Source organism: Littorina saxatilis, linkage group LG8, assembly GCF_037325665.1.
Source record: "Littorina saxatilis isolate snail1 linkage group LG8, US_GU_Lsax_2.0, whole genome shotgun sequence".
In the NCBI taxonomy this organism is placed as follows: domain Eukaryota; kingdom Metazoa; phylum Mollusca; class Gastropoda; order Littorinimorpha; family Littorinidae; genus Littorina; species Littorina saxatilis.
The window spans coordinates 38,588,465-38,608,687 of NC_090252.1; the positions used below are offsets into that span (position 1 = coordinate 38,588,465).

Genomic DNA, 20,223 nt, shown 5'->3' on the forward strand with positions numbered 1-20,223 from the left:
AGATCGTAGCACACATATATTTCCGTCGTGCTAACCTGCTTGCTATTTTGCTTGGTTGTTAGTATCAGTGTGTGTGTGTGTGTGTGTGTGTGTGTGTGTGTGTGTGTGTTTTGTTGCTTTTTGTTTTTGGTTGTTTGGTTTGTTATTATCTGAAGTATATGTATGAAGCAAATATATTGATTATTGATTCTGACAATCAAATACATAATAACCACTAATATTGCTTTAACAAAAGGATTCACACATAATAACAATATAAAACACAAATTACAAGTCAACATTTTCCCGAATAAATATTTATACAGTCATAAAGAGCAACCATGTCTGCGTGCAAAATCTCAACTTCATCACACACAACAACACATTATATACGTATAAAGTAAGTAAAAAGCTAGACAGTATTCATAAGAACAGAAACAAAACATATGACAGATATTTGACAGATAAGAAATGCTCAACTTAGTTCATTTAAAAAAATAAAAAACAAAAACAAACGGATACATAATACTATGTTCTGCCTTGGCGAAACTCGGTTTCATAAATCAGTCTTGAGCGTGCGCATGTTCACATGTAGGATGCTAGAGTGAAAAATAAGAGAAAAGGTGATGATTCAACATGCGTGTATGACATATATCATTTGCAGGTGCTTCGAGCAAATACATTAGAGATTGCAAGAAAGTAAGCACTTTGCAGTTTGGAAGCAGAATTTACAGAAACAGGTGTATGTTTAACAGTACAATGGTATCTGTGACTGCCTTTAATTGACATAAAAAACACGATAAACCAATACAACGTGATTTCACCTTTGCTGCAATATTTACAACTGAGCATTTTGTACACAAAACAAAAGAGAACAAACAGTCTTAACAACATTATGCTTCGATAGCATGAGTTCATTTCTTTGCTTCTTATCTGGATTGTGTGCAGTGTGAAACACTTTTATAAAATACATCGTGGGTCAATTCGCGTTACAAATTGTCTCTTGATGTGTACAATAAAACATCTCTGTGATTGTCAGACAGCTTTGTCTTACTTGCATAACATTCATGATACATGAGGATGCTTGGTTTAAATCAAAACAGTTGTAGCATGGCTTAGCAATGAGAATCACTTTAGTGGCTCGGATCTTAATTCTGAAGCAGCTATTGCCTTCGCTGCAGATGCTGTGGCTACCTCAAGAGCAGATGCAACGGGATGCAGATAGTCGTCAGGCAGTGTGATGTCAGTTGCTGGCAGAAGGTTTTCATATGGTGGATCAGGTCTAGATCCAGCGGCCATGATAGCAGCTGAACGTGGAGGCGTTGCAGAATCAGCAGTAGTGCCCGCTTCCTGTGCAAGAAGCAGATCATCTTCCGACAGGTGTGGCTCAAGTGACATTGTGTTTTCGTACGGCGGTTCAAGCGCTGAAGCAGCGGTATTCATGTTTGCTGCCCCCTCGATTGAGGGCACTGCAGCAATCACTGCTTCTACTTCCTGGCCAACTATAGCTGGATGGAGGCTATCTTCAGAAACACTTTCAGCTGACACTTGCGACAAGGTAAACGAGGACAGGTCGTCGTCTCCCGTACCTATAGAATAGAAAGCATTTTAAAACATAGCAATGCATTTAACATGAATGCCAGTATGACAATACAATTGTTGTAGAGAGGTCTATTCAGAAATTCCATAGAAGTTCTTCAACAATGATAATCCTGACGAAAAGAGATGTAGTAAAAAACCGTTGAGAACCTTCAGAAAACACACAAAACATGCATAATACACTTCTAATAACTATATACAGTACCTGTAGGATTTGCTTTTTTCAATAAGATACACATCCTCTGGTGACCTCCTTTAAGATACTCACCAAAATTGTAAGTACAGCATTTAATTCACTTCCCATATATGATTACAGCTCGTGGAACATTAGTTAATGGGCCTGAGCCAAACGTTTGTCCATTGAGTCACAAGGAAAACAGAACACGGCACAGATTTTGAAATCAAACACGGCAAAGCAAAACAAAACAGAAACAGTAACTAATTAACTCTTCCTCACCTAAATTGTCCTCTTCAGAGATCTCAGAATAGATATGTCCCAGCACACTGATGAAGGAGTCCCTGTGGTCCTGTCCTGCAGGCTGCACGTGGAACATGACGGCGTCGGGCGCTCTACGACTGAACGTGTGAGGGGCAGGAGGAGGGGGAGTCTTGACGTCTGGCCTGAAATTGATCTCAGCATAGAAAACGTGCAATTGCACTGCAATGCTATTGATCGACACTATGCTGCGGTTGCTGCTAATCTTGCAGTCACATACAAAACAAAAACCCAACGAAACCTGATACCCAATAACCCAGCCAGCACCCCGATATCGGTCCGATATCGGACCGATATCGGATACGATATCGGGTCGATATCGGATTCCGATATCGGTCCGATATCGGATTGCAAATCGGGTCGATATCGGACCGATATCGGATTACGACATCGGACCAATATCGACCCGATATCGACCCGATATCGGTCCGATATAGAGAATCGGTATCGGCCTCATATCAGATCACGATATCGGCGCGATATCAAATCCCGATGTCAGATTGCAAATTGGGTTGATACCGGGTCAATATCGGATTACGACATTGGTCCGATATTGGTCCGATATAGAGAATCGATATCAGATCCCGATAGCGGACCGATATCGGATTGCAAATCCGGTCGATATCGGACCGATATCGGATTACGACATCGGACCGATATCGACCCGATATCGGTCCGATATAGAGAATCGGTATCGGCCTCATATCAGATCCCGATATCGGCGCGATATCAAATCCCGATGTCAGATTGCAAATTGGGTTGATACCGGGTCGATATCGGATTACGACATTGGTCCGATATCGGTCCGATATCGGTACGATATAGAGAATCGATATCGGATCCCGATATCAGATCCCGATATCAGATTGAAAATCAGGTCGATATCAGTTTGATATCGGATCCCGATATCGGACCGATATCGGATCCCGATATCGGACCGATATCGGATTGCAAATCGGGACGATATCGGGTCGATATCGGATTCCGACATTGGACTAATATTGGTCCGATATCGGTACGATATAGAGAATTGATATCGGCCTAACATCGGGAACCAATAAAGGACCGATATCGGGAACCGATAAGGGTGGTGCCCTTCTATGGTGCCCTGGTGGTGCCCTTCCGTCAATTCCTTTAAGTTTCAGCTTTGCAACCATACTTCCCCCGGAACCTGAAAACTTTGGTTTCCTGGAAGCTGCCCGCAGAGTCGATGAAGCAAAACCAGCGAATAGTTGGCATTAATTATCTGATCATCTTTGAACCTCTGACTTTACTTCTTGACTAATGAAAACATGCTTCATGCTTGGCAATTGCTTTCGCACTTGTTCGTCTTTGACCTGCACTAAAACTTGCTGTAATCCGTAAATATTAGATTTCTGGCCCAAGAACAGAAGAAAATTTAAAAGGAGACAGAAATGATAAGATGAAGTAGTTGATAAACATTGTCACACAAGTACAAATGAAAGTGAGTCAATAAACATTGTCACACAAGTACAAATGAAAGTGAGTCAAAGGCAGAATGAGAATAATTTAATAACCAACTGTATCATTGAAAACACATAAGTTACCAATGCAACATAAACAAATTACAACTATCAATTAAAATTCAACAGTTAATACAATTAATAACTGACCTTGTGATAAGATAACTCATCCACTGAAATGTCATCCACTCTGCTGCCAAAGGACGGGCTTGAACCCATGACTCACAGCATTGCAGAGCAGACCACTAACCAATGGGTCCCCACCGAATAATTATGGAGTGTCACGATTCATGTGACCCATCAAAGTCAAAGTATTTAATTCCATAAGGCGATAGCCCCCTTGGAATAAGGAAATAACAATAACTTCACAAAACGCATGAATCAAATTAACACAAAGGAGACGGGAAAATCGTCGCAAACGGATAACCAGTTATGAAATCAATTATAACTAAATAAGTCTTTCGATTTGCAACAAACAACGGACTGGTCACGCAACGGTTCTGTCCAGTCATGATAATCAAAACAAATGATTGTTACGCTCCAATTCTTCACAAGGGTGGGGAACGGGAAATGTTCAGACCATCTCTTTTATCCTCACGGTGCTTTCCTCGCTCATCCTCTGTAACATATCAGCTAGGTTAGACCATTGATGTTCTTTGTCTCCGTCATATCTGGCATCGTCTGTCACCTTCCGCCTATCAGCGTCACTCGCAACAACATCACTCCGCACCATACAGCCTGAATCTGACACTGTCAGCTGCGATTGAAAGTTGGAGACACACAACGTAGCACCACCGACGCATTTTTTCATGGCCGCCTTTGTCGAACATCAAAAACGCAGTATCGCCATTGTTCAGTCGCCACAACAGTCGGTATTGAACGATGTCAGCCCATTCTCCGACATAATTGCACATAGCATTTGTTCCAAAACAGTAGGCCTAGGGAATCCTTGCAGAGGCATTATATCATATATATGTAGAGGCATTATATCATGTAGAGGCAAAATAACACAAAATGAAGAGAGAGTGAATCCGAGAGGCGTGTTCCTTGCTGGCTGTCAGCACATTAGCACTAATTTTATTTACCATCTTCATCTTAGTCCTCGTCCTCGTTTTCTGTGTTGATCTTCGACATCCTCCCACCATGTAGACGATCCGACAATCCTGTCAACCACTTCGCAAGCACCTGTTCGAATTGCTTGTTGTCGGTTTGAATATGGCGCTTCCTCACGGCCAGCTGCAGTAAAAAGATTAACCGTTATGAGTATGACGCAACAAGATGATCATATAAAATGTTGACATTGTATGAACATGTTTGTGCTTTCATAAGGAGACATGCTGTCTGCAAAACCTCCCTCACCTTTCATTTGTTCTTCACCATTTCTTCCATCACTGGCAGATTTATTTGTCTACATTCAATGTGTGTGTGTGTGTGTGTGTGTGTGTGTGTGTGTGTTTGTAGAGAGGTATTTTTATAAATCTGAAAGAATAAAAACTGTTTATTATGCACAACAGAACCATAAAAGGATTCTTAGTTAAAATCACCATTTTATTTTTACAACAACAATAAAGAAAATCAGCAACCACCTAAACACACACAGTGACACAAACACACACAGTGACACACACACACACCTAAGAAACAAACACACTTTTTAGTCTCATATATTCCAAGAGAAAAAAATACATCAAGTCTCAATAATTAGCAAAACTATCTTCCAAGTTCATAGGCATCTAGCGATACTCACTCAACGTTTTACGTGATGCATGATGATCGACTGTTTGGAACACTCTTGAAACCAGTCCAGTTCTGTCTTCCTCCTTCTGTCTTAGTATTGGACTGTCCAGTCAGGATCGTTTCTGATGTTGTATAACATAGTGCTCTAGCAACTGCCTGTTTTCAATCTTCCCAACGCATTTCGCCATTTGTTTACTCAGTAACTGCCGGACAAGTAATTCTGAGTGACCTCCCGTGATCGCCAAGGGACATTACTCTCGGACTTTTCTCTGTCGAATCGAACTCAAGAAAGTTTGTACTGTATTTTTACCGTTTTTAACACTCCTGCAACTTCAAAGCCAGTGTGTCTGCTGATATAAGATAACATGCTGCACTTCAGCATATATCAGGACTACACAATACAGATCTTATGACGCTGAGCGAATGGCAAATGGAACTTTCAGGTAATGTTCTTCTTCCATTTAACGCCCAGGGTCAACGTTCTGACTGTGTGACTTGTGTTGTAAATTCATAATCATATTCATAAGTTCAGAATCCGTTGGCATTGTGATTGTTGACTTATTTTTGATACGAGTCACCAATATCAAAGCAATATCATGCATAACGATTGGAAAGGTGAATTTATCTCTCTTTCTCTTTCTTTCCTGCCTTCTGTCTTTCTAGTTTCTTGCTCTGTCTGTCTTTCTCAGTTTCAGTCTCTCTGTCTGTTTCTCTCTCCCTGTCTGTCTGTCTGTCTGTCTGTCTGTCTCTCTCTCTCTCTCTCTCTCTGATATTTTATTTCTCTCTGTCAATCTGATAATTGCCACACATTTTCACACATTTGTTCAATCTCACAGCTTCTGGTCTAATCCATTACTGTACAGTAACATTTATAAGAGATCTCAGAGAGTTATTTTCGAAAATCGTCTTTTCAAAGACACTTAAAACAAGTTTTGATTGACCACTGTTCTCTACTGTAATGCAACTCACACATCAATGCTTTCATTGCAGGGTGGGAGGAATTACCATGAGGATACCAGAAAGCATTCACAGGGATGTAAACTACAAGTTACAACCCTGACAAGTGACATTCTGGCTTTTGAGGCCAAGTAAGTGTGTGTGTGTGTGTGTGTGTATGTGTGTGTGTGTGTGTGTGTTTGCAGGTAAAATCCACGTTAACGCTTGATGAATGTTCCAGCAGTCATATTATATTTATAACTGAAAATCATTTATGAGAGAAGGCAGTGTTGTTGTCAGGCTTCGGTCTGGGGTCATTAATACATGCTTATGACGCATTGTTCTAAATCTTGGCTGGTCGACCATCACATCAATTTCGACATAAAGAACTATAAGAGGTCTTCTGACAGAACAATTTGTTGTAGCCGGGACATCTGGACCTATACATATTTTTAGTCCAGGTCCAATTGACATATTATTGTCTTACTCTTACTCAGTCTTAGTCTTGGAAAAAACTTCGGGAAGGTGTTCTGTGTGTGTTGGGGGGAGGGGGGGGGGTTGTTATCCATGCCAGGCAGCATTGACTAAGAGCATTTCATTCAAACACAGAAGAATGCTATCAAAGTTAGCATATATACAGTGATGGCGCTAATATTTGTTCAAACTGGTACACAAACTTTTATGATGGAAACTATCCAGAAAAAAAAGGTAGGCTGGTCATTGGAACCAGTAAGAGTCCAACTCAGAGTACTGGTTTTGTTGTTTTACCAGCGAAAAAAACCGGTAGTTCTAAACATCAACCGGTAGGTTATACCGGCAGCCAATTATTTTCCAGTATTTTCTCATTTCAACCAGTAAAATACCGGTAATTACCGGTTAACGCCAATACTGTATATATATACACACAAGTAAATTCAACAAATATTGGCATAATGCAAAGACAATGTAAACCTTATTTACCTTCAGTTCTATATTTTGCAAAGAGCATTAACAAAGAAGACATAATTATAGTGTTTACACTGAAGTTCTCAAATCACACTGAATTCTTTATGTTTTAAGATTGTTGCATTCTCTGTCTTTGCAGATGTCATAGCATTTGGAGCAGATCTTCAAAGTCTCCTATTGCAGACATGCCATCGTCTGCACTGGTTGTATCAACAACTTTTTCCAAGGCTGGTGCTGCAGATTTAACAAGTATATATATATCGTCTGCTGCAAACTCAACATTAACAACTTCTCTGTCTGCTCCTGCTTCGAATTCAACAATTCTTGTTGTCTGGTGCTGCTGCAAAGTGAATGATTTCTTCGTTTGCTGCTGCAGGTTTAACAAGTATATCGTCTGCTGCAAATTCAACAACTTCTTTGTCTGCAGATGACGCTACAAATTCAACAACTTCTGTGTCTGCTCCTGCTTCAAATTCAACAATTCTTTTTATCTGCTGCTGCAAAGTGAATGACTTCTTCCTCTGCTGGTGGTGTTGCAAATAACCTCATCTTTCCTTGTGTCTCTGGCATCATTCGGATACATGTACAAGATACCTAGCTGTGCGAAGACTATTTTTTTTAAACCCAAAAGATGGAATAGAATTGGTAAATTTCTAGGTACAGAACCTAAAAGTGGGATACATGTATCCAAACTCACTTCCAGAAACTTTAGAACTGATTCAACTTCCGACATTTTTATCATGGTTTTATGGTGTGTGTTTTTTTAAATGTACAGTATATATATCATGGAAATGATGAATAAATGTTTAGAACATATTCTCACAACATATTTCTAATGGTTTTATTTATTTGTCTTTTGTTTTGTTTCATGTTAGCATGCACACTTCCTTCTTCTTCTTCTTCTGGATTCGTGGGATGAAACTCCCACGTACACTCGTGTTTTTGCACGAGTGGAATTTTACGTGTATGACCGTTTTTATGTGTGGTTCTTTTTATGTTTGCACTCAACATAAAAAACAAACGTTCGAATAACTTGAATCTAACCATTATATTGTGCTTTTTATTTGGTAAAATTGACATTAGCCGTAAACGAAAATTAACTTTAATTCAACTTTATATTATGGTTTTGTTTTAATGAACGTTAATTTAATGTTAATTTAACGTTAAATTAACGTAAAAACTAAACGTTTATCTCATGAGCAAACTTGGAATCCAATATCGGACCGATATCGGGCAGATATGGGATATCTTGGTCTATCGACCCGATATCGTATCCCGATATCGGTCCGATATCGGTCCGATATCGGGGTGCTGGCTGGATATCTCGGACCAAGATATCCGATATCTGCCTGATATCGGTCGGATATTGGATTCCAAGTTTGCTCATCAGATTAACGTTAAATTAACGTCAACTTTATTGGCCCAATGTCGGAATCCAATATCGGTCCGATATCGACCCGATATCGTATCCGATATTGGTCTGATATCGTGCCAATATTGGTGTGATGGATGGGATTGTATTGGCGATGATGTGAAAACTTGGAATCCAATATCGGACCGATATCAGAATATCTTGGTCTGAGGAAAAAAAAAAATCTCAATAAAAAATTTAATTATAGTTTTATTTTGGTTTTTTTTATTTTCGCACTCAACGTAAAAAAACACATGTTTAAATAACGTTAATCTAACCATTATATTATGCTTTTTATTTGGTAAAACTGACATTAGCCGTAAACAAAATTAACTTTAATTTAACGTTATATCCGATATCGGTCCGATATCGGTCCGATATCGGATTCCAAGTTTGCTCATCAGATTAACATTGAATTAATGTTAACTTAATTAAAGTAAAAAGTTAACATTAATTTAATGTTAATCTGATGAGCAAACTTGGAATCCGATATCGGTCCGATATCGGTCCGATATCGGATTCCAAGTTTGCTCATCAGATTAACATTAAATTAATGTTAACTTAATTAACGTAAAAAGTTAACATTAATTTAATGTTAATCTGATGAGCAAACTTGAAATCCGATATCGGTCCGATATCGGTCCGATATCGGATTCCAAGTTTGCTCATCAGATTAACATTAAATTAATGTTAACTTAATTAACGTAAAAAGTTAACATTAATTTAACGTTAATCTGATGAGCAAACTTGGAATCCAATATCGGACCGATATCGGACCGATATCGGATATCTTGGTCCGAGATATCCGGTCAAATCCGATATCGGACCGATATCGACCCGATATCGTGTGCTGACTGGGAAATAATTTAGCAATAAAAATATAATAAGAAACAAATACATTCCAAATGGCATGCAAGGCGTAAACCTACCTCTTCGTTTTACAAAAATACCAAAGGCAATGTACAGAATAATGACAAGTACTAGGACGCATCCCAAGGCACCAATAAGAAAGAACTGCAAATTCTGCGTCGAGGTTTGGTCTGTGATGAGAACAATGCTCGTTTGGGTTGTTGATGCTTCTGCAGAGAAACGAAAGGTTACACAAGACATGGTAATTTTCGATTTTCCAAAATCCACACCTTTATCATTTGTTGGGTCAAATAGCAGAGGGAATAAATGGCCCTTCCAGCCATATAACTGGTTTTACAATAAATGTCATCATCACACAGATCTGCACTTAAACGCATGTGCCTAGTTTGTATGTGTGTGTTGTTTTTTTTACCGGTAGAACAATAGATTTGTAAGGCCTGAAATAATTCCAGGTTACCCGGCTACCCAGTGGTGTATTGTTCTTGGTAGAGGGAAGGGTTTGCAATAAAATGTAGAAGTTTGTATGAAGACCTAAATAAAATGCTCTCTTAAAATTACTTTATTTGAAAATGCTATTCGTCTGCTTGCCAGAAAGTGATTTACCGAAAAGTTAAAGCCCCGGAACTAACGTGTTGCAAATATTATACGAACAATCAAATAGCTAGCTACCTCAAATAGAACAAAGCTATACATACCAACTGATCTGTCTGTCGTGTCAGATTCCACGATTCTAGTACGAATTGTGCTTGCCTTTTCATCTACGCCTGAGTGTGTGGCAGTGCAGTCTAAAATGAACAAAGTCAATATTAAGTCCACAACCCTTCATACAAAGAAAAACCCTCTCTCCTCTCACATATTACATGTTCCCCTTCTGCGCTATAATGTGCATGAACATTGTGAAATATATGGTAATATATTACTGAAGACATATAAAACAGCGTTAATTATCTGGAGAAGAGGAATGTTCCAAAGCCTCTGTGATAATCATTTATGTTTGGTGCTTTTCAGTATTGTGTTTTGTGTTGGGGATGGGGGTGTAGTGGTTTTGTTGTTTTTGTGGTTTTGTTGTTGTTGTTGTTGTTGTTGTTGTTCTTGATGTTCAGTGGGCTTCATTTTTTCTTACATATCAACACTCTTAAATCAAAGTACGTTGTTTGAATACACTCACACCCCTTGCTTATCTCAATTAACAGTTCTTTAATGTTCTCTCCGTTCGTCAGTTTTCCATTGAGCTTCCACTGCTGGGACTGAGCGAAGTCGGCTGGCATTGTAATGAAGTATTGCATTGACTGTGGGTCACATGTGCAATCCGATGAGGGATAACAGGATGTGTCTGTGTCATGCAATACCTGGCAAACTGTTTCAAATAGTTCGTCCGGCTGGGATTTACTCTCAAATGTGACAGATTTAACTGAACTGTTCTTATCAATGCAACTGTTTTGCACAGTAACATTCAGTGTTGTATTAAGTGCTCCACTGACATCCTCCAACCCGCACCCAAACAGGAACACGACGAAGACGAGGCTCCTGACGTCAGGCAGCCGTTCGTGGGAGCTGCGACTTTTTTGAGGATTTTGGTTATCTACCAGCCTACAGTGCCAGCTTCCACCTGTTTGTTTTGTCTTTGGCAGCCAAGGAATCGTTCAAGGTTGTCTCTGGACCTCTTGTTTCAGGTATTGTGGGATATTTTTCGATTTTTCGAACTTGACTATCCAGACCGGCAAATTCAAGATGGCCGCTTCACACCCACCAGGGGTGCTGCCGGTGTTTGTGCAGCACAGATATTTACCCTCCAGTGAAAGACTTTACTCAGTGAACGAACTATGCTCTGCATGTGAGAAAAAGAGCGGCCATGACACCATACTAGGCGCACAAAAGATCGGCGGCCTATGGCGGATCTACCCGAAAACCAATGACGCCCGAATGAAACTACTGCTCTCTGGGTTTACGTTACGCGGAGTGACGGTCACCCCGTGTGACAGAAACCCGTTTGTAGTGATGACGAGAGATGGGGAGAGAGAGGTGAAAACGACAAAAGTCACGATAGGGAACATCCCAATATCGTTCAATAATAAAGACATCACGGCAGTGATTCAAAAACTCGGAGGGAAACCCCGTTCCGACCTCTTCATGGAAAGGGCCAGAGATGAAAACGGAGGACTCACCCGCTGGATAACTGGTAGACGCTTCATCTATGTCGAGGTACCCGACAAGCCGTTTCCAGATAGAATCCCCATCGGCACATTCACCGCATCAGTGTTCCACTTCGAGCAGAAGGCCGCTAAGAAACAGCAACAACAACAGGCTCCATGTGGACGATGCCTGCGGGCCGGACACACCTCTGCCCAGTGTCACAATGACGTAGTGTGCCTGGAATGTGGGAAACCCGGTCACAAACGGGGAGACCCCACGTGCACACCGCTCAGCGAGGATGAGGGAGAAGGGGCCACACTGCACAGTACTGTTCCAGCCGCGGGGACTACCCAAGCATCCAACAAGTCCCCTGACGAGAACGACGGAGCTCTCAACCACAACAACACCACAGAGAACTCCAGCGACGCACCTGCCGCCATTCCCCTGACACCCCTACAGCACCCCCCGACAGGTTACGCACGCACCAGCAGGCCGCGTACACACCAGTCCACCTTACTTTTTCCGAGGTCAAGGTCCATGACCCCTGGCAAGAGAAACCGCGTGTCCCCAGGTATGGAAAACGTTTCAGCGAAAATAACACGCCTAGACAACACCGCACATGACGTCACACTTGGCTGTGACCTTGATAGAGACCATAACACGGATGATAGTGTGTGGGGATGACACTGCCCCGTGCATCATGTAGAACTGTTCGGCCTCTGACCTCGCTATGCCCCACGGACTTTCGAGCACGACACACGATTCAAGTATAATGTAAGTTATTTTTAGCCATGGCGGCCTTATCGATTTCTACAGTAAACATCCACGGTTTGCGAAATAGAGCAAAACGGAAAGCATTTTTTTACAATTTGAGAAAACAACAATTTGATATAATTTGTTTACAAGAGACGTATGTTACAGAGGCAGATGTTGATCAATGGGAAAGAGAATGGGGAGGGAAATTATTTTATTCATCTGCAACGAACCACAGCCTGGGCCAAATGATTTTGGTCCGAAAGAATTTTCCGTATGATGTTAAGTGTGTTGAGAAATCTAAAAGAGTACAGGAACTTAAGGTTCACTTGGATGATGAAATTCTGTATATTATCAATGTTTACAGTCCCACAACTGTCAATGAAAGAAGATCATTTTATAAGTTTCTCATGAATTATATGAATGAAAAAAACGATGTTAGAAAAATAGTTTGCGGAGATTTTAATTGTGTGTTGGACAATAATTTGGACATTATAAGTGGAGGAAAACATTGTGAAATAGACGTAAACAATTTTAAGAGTTTATTGAATGAACAAGGTTTGAATGATGTATGGCGTTTGTTTCATGCAGAAGATAAAGAGTTTACGTGGTCTCGCAAGACACCTTTTATTGCGAGGAGACTCGATTATATTTTAGCATGTGATGCTGTATTGAACCGTTCTAATAATTGTAAAATACAATCAGTTGCACAAACCGACCACAGAATGGTAATTATGTATTATAATTTAACACATATAGTAAGAGGTCCTTCGTATTGGAAATTTAATGACAGCCTTTTGCGTGATTCTGAGTTTGTTGACAAAATGAATGTGTTTTTGGAACAGTATATGAATGATCATTTCGAGGACAACCCCCACGACAAATGGGATTTCTGTAAAATTCAGATAAGGGAATTCTGCATACGATTTAGTAAAAATAAACATAAGCAAAACAATGATAATAAATCTATGTTGCAAAAGCAACTTAACGAAACAGATAAGAAATTGTCAATTGATACAAAAAATCAGGATTTGTTAACACAAAGAGAAAATTTAAAGCACAAACTTGAAATATTCAATATTCAAGAAGCAAAGAGTGCACAAGTAAGATCGCGAGAAAGATTTATTGAACAGGGTGAGAAAAACACTCGCTACTTCCTGAATCTTGAAAAGATAAGAGCAAACGTTAAGATAATGGACAAATTAATGGATGATTCCGGGAATATGATTACATCACAAGAAGAAATAATGAAAGAGCAAACAAAATTTTACCACGATGTATTTGGAAAAAATATTGATTTTGACGAAAATAAAGCTGAACGTGAAGTTGATGGATTAAATATTCCACAGTTAACACAAGAACAGAAAGTTGACATGGACCGTGAATTTACTATTGACGAAATTGGCAGAGCATTACAGTTATTGAGGAACGGATCATCGCCAGGTTTGGACGGGCTTACAGCTAGTTTCGTGAAGTTTTTTTGGCCGAGCCTAAAGACGATGGTTTTCTATTCTTTACAAACATCCTTTCAAGTCGGTGAGATGTCGACAACACAAAAAAGAGCAGTTATTTCCTTACTCCACAAAGGAAAAGATTTACCACGGGACAGCCTAATTAATTGGAGACCAATTTCGCTAACAAATACTGACTATAAAATATTTGCAAAGTGTTTAGCAATTCGTCTTGCATCTGTCATTACTGATATTATTTCAGAAGATCAAGTCGGTTTTATTAAAGGGAGACAATCAAGCGATGTTATTCGATTGATTGATGACGTAACAGATTTTATGAATCAGAAAAATGAACCAGGCATTTTACTTGCCCTTGACTTTTCACGTGCTTTTGACTCAATTTCCAAAGATTATATGTATTGGGCATTTAGAAAATTTGGTTTCGGTGATAACTTTTTGAATTCCGTAAAAATGTTAACGAATAATACCACAAGTTGCATCAATTACATGGGATGGATCTCTGAGGAATTCGACGTATTAACCGGAATTCGTCAGGGATGTAATTTTTCACCGATGGCCTTTGTCCTTGGCCTAGAACTTTTAGCCATTAAGATACGCAGTGACCCAAATATAAAAGGCTTAAAATTCCCGTCATTTCATTCAAAAACCAATTTGGAATATATTTTAAAATTGGCAATGTATGCAGACGACGTAACAATGTTCCTTAAAGATAAACACGATCTCCAACAAGTACTGTTAATAGTAAAGCAGTTTTCATGTATTTCAAATTTACATCTGAATGAAAATAAAACAGAGGCAATGTGGCTAGGATCCATGAAGAACAGTCTTGAGCAATACTGTAATATAAGATGGAAAAAACAGTTAAAAATTTTGGGTATAATATTTAGAAACGATATCGGTGCTTCTGACATTGAAGAGAATTGGTCAGTACGGTTTGATAGAATTGAAAGAATTGTTGGAATGTGGTCAAAACGGAATTTAAGCATTAGTGGTAAATTGTGTATAATTAAAACTTTTTTGATATCCCAGTTTGTATATGTTTTGCAGGCACTCTCTGCACCGACAAAAGTGCTAAATAGATTAAATACTATCCTTTTTAAATTTTTGTGGAAACGGAAGTACTCAAATAGTAAAGCTTTTGAAAAGGTGAAACGAACAGTTGTATGTAATAAAATAGAAATAGGCGGTATTAACATGATAAATATGCATGATATGCAGACATCCTTTTTGTTATGTTGGGCAGCCAGGTTACAACAAACAGATTTTGCAAATTGGCAATTGATTCCAAGACATTATTTTGAGGTTCTTGGAAGCCAGCTGTGTTGCTTTAAATCAACTGCCAAACCGAAACAGTTTATTGGTCTGACCAGAGTTAAATCAAAATTTTGGCAACAAGTTTTAAAAATATGGATTGAGAACAGATATTTATTTCCTGTTCAAAAAGAAAGTATTTTTGATCAATGTTTGTGGAATAATGCAGATATTATTTTTAGAAAGAATGTGTTGTGTTTTGATAAATGGATTGAAGCCGGTGTGAATTGTGTACGTGATGTATGGATAGACGAAAATATTGTGTCATTTGAACATATTTGTGCCATTGTCGGATATAGTGCCACAAGGCTGTTTGAGTACAACGCTTTGCACACGGCCCTCTGCGCGCGAGCACTGCGAGACAACACAGTTAAAGAAGACGCGGGTGACGAGCCTCCTGCGACCTGTTTTCAGGGCGTGCTAAATAACCCTTCCCCGAAGAAATTTCGTGCGATATTAACGCAATCCAAAGCCAGTGAACCCTGCTCTGTAAAATTTTGGTCCCACAAATATAACATTTCCATTGACGAAAAGTATTGGGTCCTGGCAAGTGCATGTACAAGCGAAGAAAGATTAAAGTTACTCCAATGGAAAATTTTACATAATATTTATCCAACAAATATTTTATTGCATAAAATGAAGTTAAAAGAAAATAGTTTATGTAGTCTTTGTAATGAAATGGATTATATTGAACACTTCTTTTGGAAATGTAGCAAAATGAAATTGTTTTGGGAAAGTGTTAGAAGATGTATATTTGTTAATACGGGAGAAAATATTATATTAACAGAAAAAGATGTATTGTTTGGTTATTCTCCAGAAGTGCAAACCCCCACAAACAAAATTATTAATCATATTTTGCTCATTTCAAAAATGTGTATCAGTAAGTACAGATATGGTAGGCCTATTGATATAAATGTGATGTTAGGATATGAATTAGCGTTGAGATATTTCAGCATTGTGTAAATATTGAAGGATGAATGTTGATACGTTATTGACGGATGCTTGAATTTTTTGATTAAAAGCCCCACAATGATGTGCTTGGCAAATTTTAAAAAAAAAAAAAAAAAAAAAAAAAAAAAAGGAACACTGCGCCTGAAAAATGGACAACTGCACTACACACTGTGCAACTGAACATGCAAAAGAGAAGCACACAATCAACCTTTGAAACAACGAGACTGACACCCCCCCCCAAAAAAAACAATTTTCATTCAACGTCCCTTAGAAATTCTTCCTGTGGATCTACCATCTCATGCTCACTAAATACAACACCCTTCTTCCTTAGTTCTTACCTTCCGATTATCATGTTATAACTTGTACCTCGCAGAATAACACAGGGTGACCCAACAAATACCACCCTCTAAAATGCTAATAACTCCCACATATACCAGGCAAACTACTTCGTATTTGAGTTGCATTATCCTGAGATATAGGATGATATTTGCACACAATTTCAAATATGTAGGTCAAGTGATTTGATGTTTACACATTTTGAGGAATATTATACAACTTCGGAGAATGCCTCAAAAGAAGGAGGGTTGTTACTGAGGAGAGGCCACACTCATTCAAGTTGAACCCCCAGACTCTCTGTACTTGCTGTTTCAACTAATCTATTGTCTGATGATGTTTGTGAATGCAACGCCATAACAAACAAGAGGCGAAGCCTTCAAGGCTCACGTAAGAAATCGACAAACAGTAACACAAACTCAATCACTCCGTCACACACACACACACACACAGTACACACACACACACAGTACACACACACAGTACACACACACACGCACGCACACACACACACACACACACACACACACACACACACACACAGAAAGAGCATAGGTGAAACTGTGCAAGAAAGCGAGACACTAGATCTAGATCTGTCGTAGCCTACTTACATGGACACGACTGCCAAATAGTCTCGGCCCGCTCAAAATAACAATCACCGAGACTTTCAGTAATTCCATCGCGTGACGTCTAACCCTCGTACGTCATAATGTGACGTCAATGTAATATGACGTCTTCAAATGTTAAAGTTTCTACCACAGACATACATACATACATACATACATACGCACGCACAGACAGACAAAAGTTAGCATCGCATAGGCTACACTTCGTGAGCCAAAAACCAGCAACAGAAAATTATGTTTGTGTGGCTACCACTCAGGAGCAAACCTCATACTTTTAAATTGATTTCCGAATTTGAAAAAAAAAATCTTTAAACGTCTCTTCAACCTATTTGGTTTTGCCGGACATACAATCAGAGAATGAGAATACACGCAGTATACTAAATAACATGTCCATCCTTAAAGCATAGGCCTTATTTTGAAAAGCGTCCAATAGGCATTTTCCGGAAATTAATCTGTCAAAATGTGTAAGCTGTGTGGCAGAGTACAAGCCCCTTTTACTGACCAAAGCGAGGCGAAGCTACTAGCAAGCTACTTGCCGACTTTAACATGCGATCGCGACGTACAACTAACGCTAAACTTTATGTTATGCAGTGTGCGCTCGATATTATAACCATTTATTCCAATATATGCACATCGGAACCACGCTTCGCCGCCGACTGCTTGCCGGTCACTGGGATTGATTGCAAAGCATGTGTGTTTTCCTAAACTCACGTAACCTCGAGCCAAACCCAGGTGACCTGGGACTAAACACGTTGTCAGCGATCCCCGCGGGCCAGCAACTATTGCTGCAATGATAAGTGAAATCCGATGAGTATATTTTCGATAGAAAATGGTATCATATAAAGCGCACGCTGCATAACATACATATCAGACTTAGTTGTCTTTCGCGATCGCAGGTTAAAGCCGGTCAGTTTCCTGCTAGTTGCTTCGCCTCGCTTTGAAAAAAGCTTAGGTCAGTAAAAAAAGATCTTACTCTGCCTCGCTGCTTAAAAATCCTTAGTAATTTCCGAACATCGTCAATTCAGCGGACTCTTGCCCATTGCCTTTAACCCCTCCCCCCGACCCCCTCCCAACCCTGAACAGAAGTTCTGATGCTCACAAGATCCATTGCAGTGCTGAAATCCCAGCGTAGCAGTACATATGAAGACAATGAAAAAACGTCTCAAACACATCACGGTTATCAACCTCGTCCTTGAGCCTTGCAAGCCTGCAAAGTCGTGAAATGCGTTTGTTAACCTTAAGGCCATGCAAATAACTGCTGCCAAAAAAAATATATTCGTTAAATAATTTCCCTGAGACAATTTCACAATGAAACACAGTAACGTGATCACAACAAGAATTACATTGTGACAGTAAAACACGACGATTAGTAAATTGTATATGTGTGTCCAGTCATCGAAACTTGTTTGTTCTGTTTCATAATAAACTTCGCCAAACAATTATTGCGACACATTTCGCACTCACATTAAAGACTTAATTCCCGTGTCACTTAGTTCAAACTTTCTATGCCAGTTAAGGCCGTTTACTGGACTATCTGGATCACCTTTTAGATTACAGATATCATTTACAGGAATCACGTGATCGAGCGCCGTTCAAATAAAGGTACCCTCAAAATCTACCGGACAAAAACCCTTGGCCCCACAATTCCAAGCTACTCGCCATATTTGAACTCAAGTGACCCCAGACTACCAGAGATACAGTCCCCATTCTTCAACTGGACAATCAACTAGACAACCAAACAACCACAAGAGCGAAACCTAAGTATAGCCGGGTGAGAGCCTAAACGTCGAGGATCAAAAGGTCGAGGCACAAAAGGTCAAGGACATTTGGTCAAGAGTCAAAAGGTCGAGTGCGACAAAAGGTCGAGGGTGACAAAAGGTCAACAGCAAAACGTCTAAGGGACAAAAAGGTCGAGGATTGAAAATGGTCGAGGATTGAACAAAGGTCGAGGATTAAGAATTTTGATTTCATTTTCAGGGTCCATTCTTTAAAAAAAAATTCTGCTTCGAGTGCCTATTCGATTGTATTTTCTGTGATTTGCAGAACTCCATTTTGTGTCTGTTTCCCTGTCCGAGTGTAACTTTCTCTTCGTTTAAATATGGAACAAAAAGAAACGAAAACAACTCAAACTTTTAGCGTATCAGTGACTTGTTTCACCAAAAAATCTGTTGAGTATCGAGCTGTGTTCACCGTTGACAACACTACGCTTCATTTACCGACAAAGCCGTGGGTCCATGAACACAAACAAACGCCTGTCACTCAAGGCACTGTTAGTACGAACACTGTTCTAAATAACTAAAAAAAACACAACATGTATAAAATGCACAATAGGTACATAAAGCATCGTTTTCTTCAAGCAATCAAAAAATTGAATTTAACACACACGGGAACAGAAAATTATTTCGACATTTTCAAACTTCGACAGTTTTTAAATCCTCGACCTTTATTTTAATCCTCGACCTTTTTCAATCCTCGACCTTTTGTCCCTTAGACGTTTTGCTGTTGACTTTTTGTCACCTTCGACCTTTTGACTCTTGACCAAATGTCCTCGACCTTTTGTGCCTCGACATTGTAATCCTCGACCTTTTTTCGCACACCCAGTACAGCCGGGCTATAAATAGCCGGTGGCTACAAAAACACACACCCTTTTGCTGAATTCCACTGAATGTACACAACTCAGATCGGGATTTCCCGTTACACGTGGAAAGACACACAGATTAGATGACTGTGAAAAAAGGCTTAGGCTTTATACAATTGCTTCCCTATATCGAATTGGTATCCGATATCGACGAGAACACATCTGATAATTATATACACTAGTGGATAATCGACTGCAGAAATTGATACACAGACAATGGACAGTGTACCTAATGATACATTAAGAGTGAATGCATCCACAGCCAAGAAAGCCCGATTTATGAGTTTATGCATTTTGTTTATGCTTTGAGAGAACTATGATACTATGCCCACATACCTGCATTACGGTGTTACTGGCACGCATACAATGTGTACAGTTGGCCTAGTGGTAAGGCGTACGCCCCGTGATCGGGAGGTCGTGGGTTCGAACCCCGGCCGGGTCATACCTAAGACTTTAAAATTGGCAATCTAGTGGCTGCTCCGCCTGGCGTCTGGCATTATGTGCTAGGACTGGTTGGTCCGGTGTCAGAATAATGTGACTGGGTGAGAC

General features: G+C 39.7%; 1 protein-coding gene and 2 long non-coding RNA genes across 3 annotated transcripts; 1 reads left to right on the forward strand and 2 right to left on the reverse strand.

The window, feature by feature from the left end:
- Window positions 1-219: 219 nt before the first annotated feature.
- On the reverse strand, window positions 220-2,323 carry LOC138973478 (uncharacterized). Its single transcript, XM_070346194.1, has 2 exons — window positions 2,036-2,323; window positions 220-1,568 (listed from the first exon to the last, which is right to left on the reverse strand). The coding sequence occupies exons 1-2, from the start codon at window positions 2,130-2,132 to the stop codon at window positions 1,108-1,110; spliced, it is 558 nt and encodes a 185-aa protein (XP_070202295.1). The 5' UTR covers window positions 2,133-2,323; the 3' UTR covers window positions 220-1,107.
- Window positions 2,324-3,589: 1,266 nt separating this feature from the next.
- LOC138973479 (uncharacterized) lies at window positions 3,590-5,719 on the reverse strand. Its single transcript, XR_011458034.1, has 2 exons — window positions 5,306-5,719; window positions 3,590-4,794 (listed from the first exon to the last, which is right to left on the reverse strand). It is a non-coding gene; the product is annotated as an uncharacterized lncRNA (long non-coding RNA).
- On the forward strand, window positions 5,599-8,005 carry LOC138973480 (uncharacterized). The gene is made up of 3 exons (XR_011458035.1): window positions 5,599-5,738; window positions 6,286-6,383; window positions 7,316-8,005. It is a non-coding gene; the product is annotated as an uncharacterized lncRNA (long non-coding RNA).
- The last annotated feature ends 12,218 nt before the right edge of the window (window positions 8,006-20,223 follow it).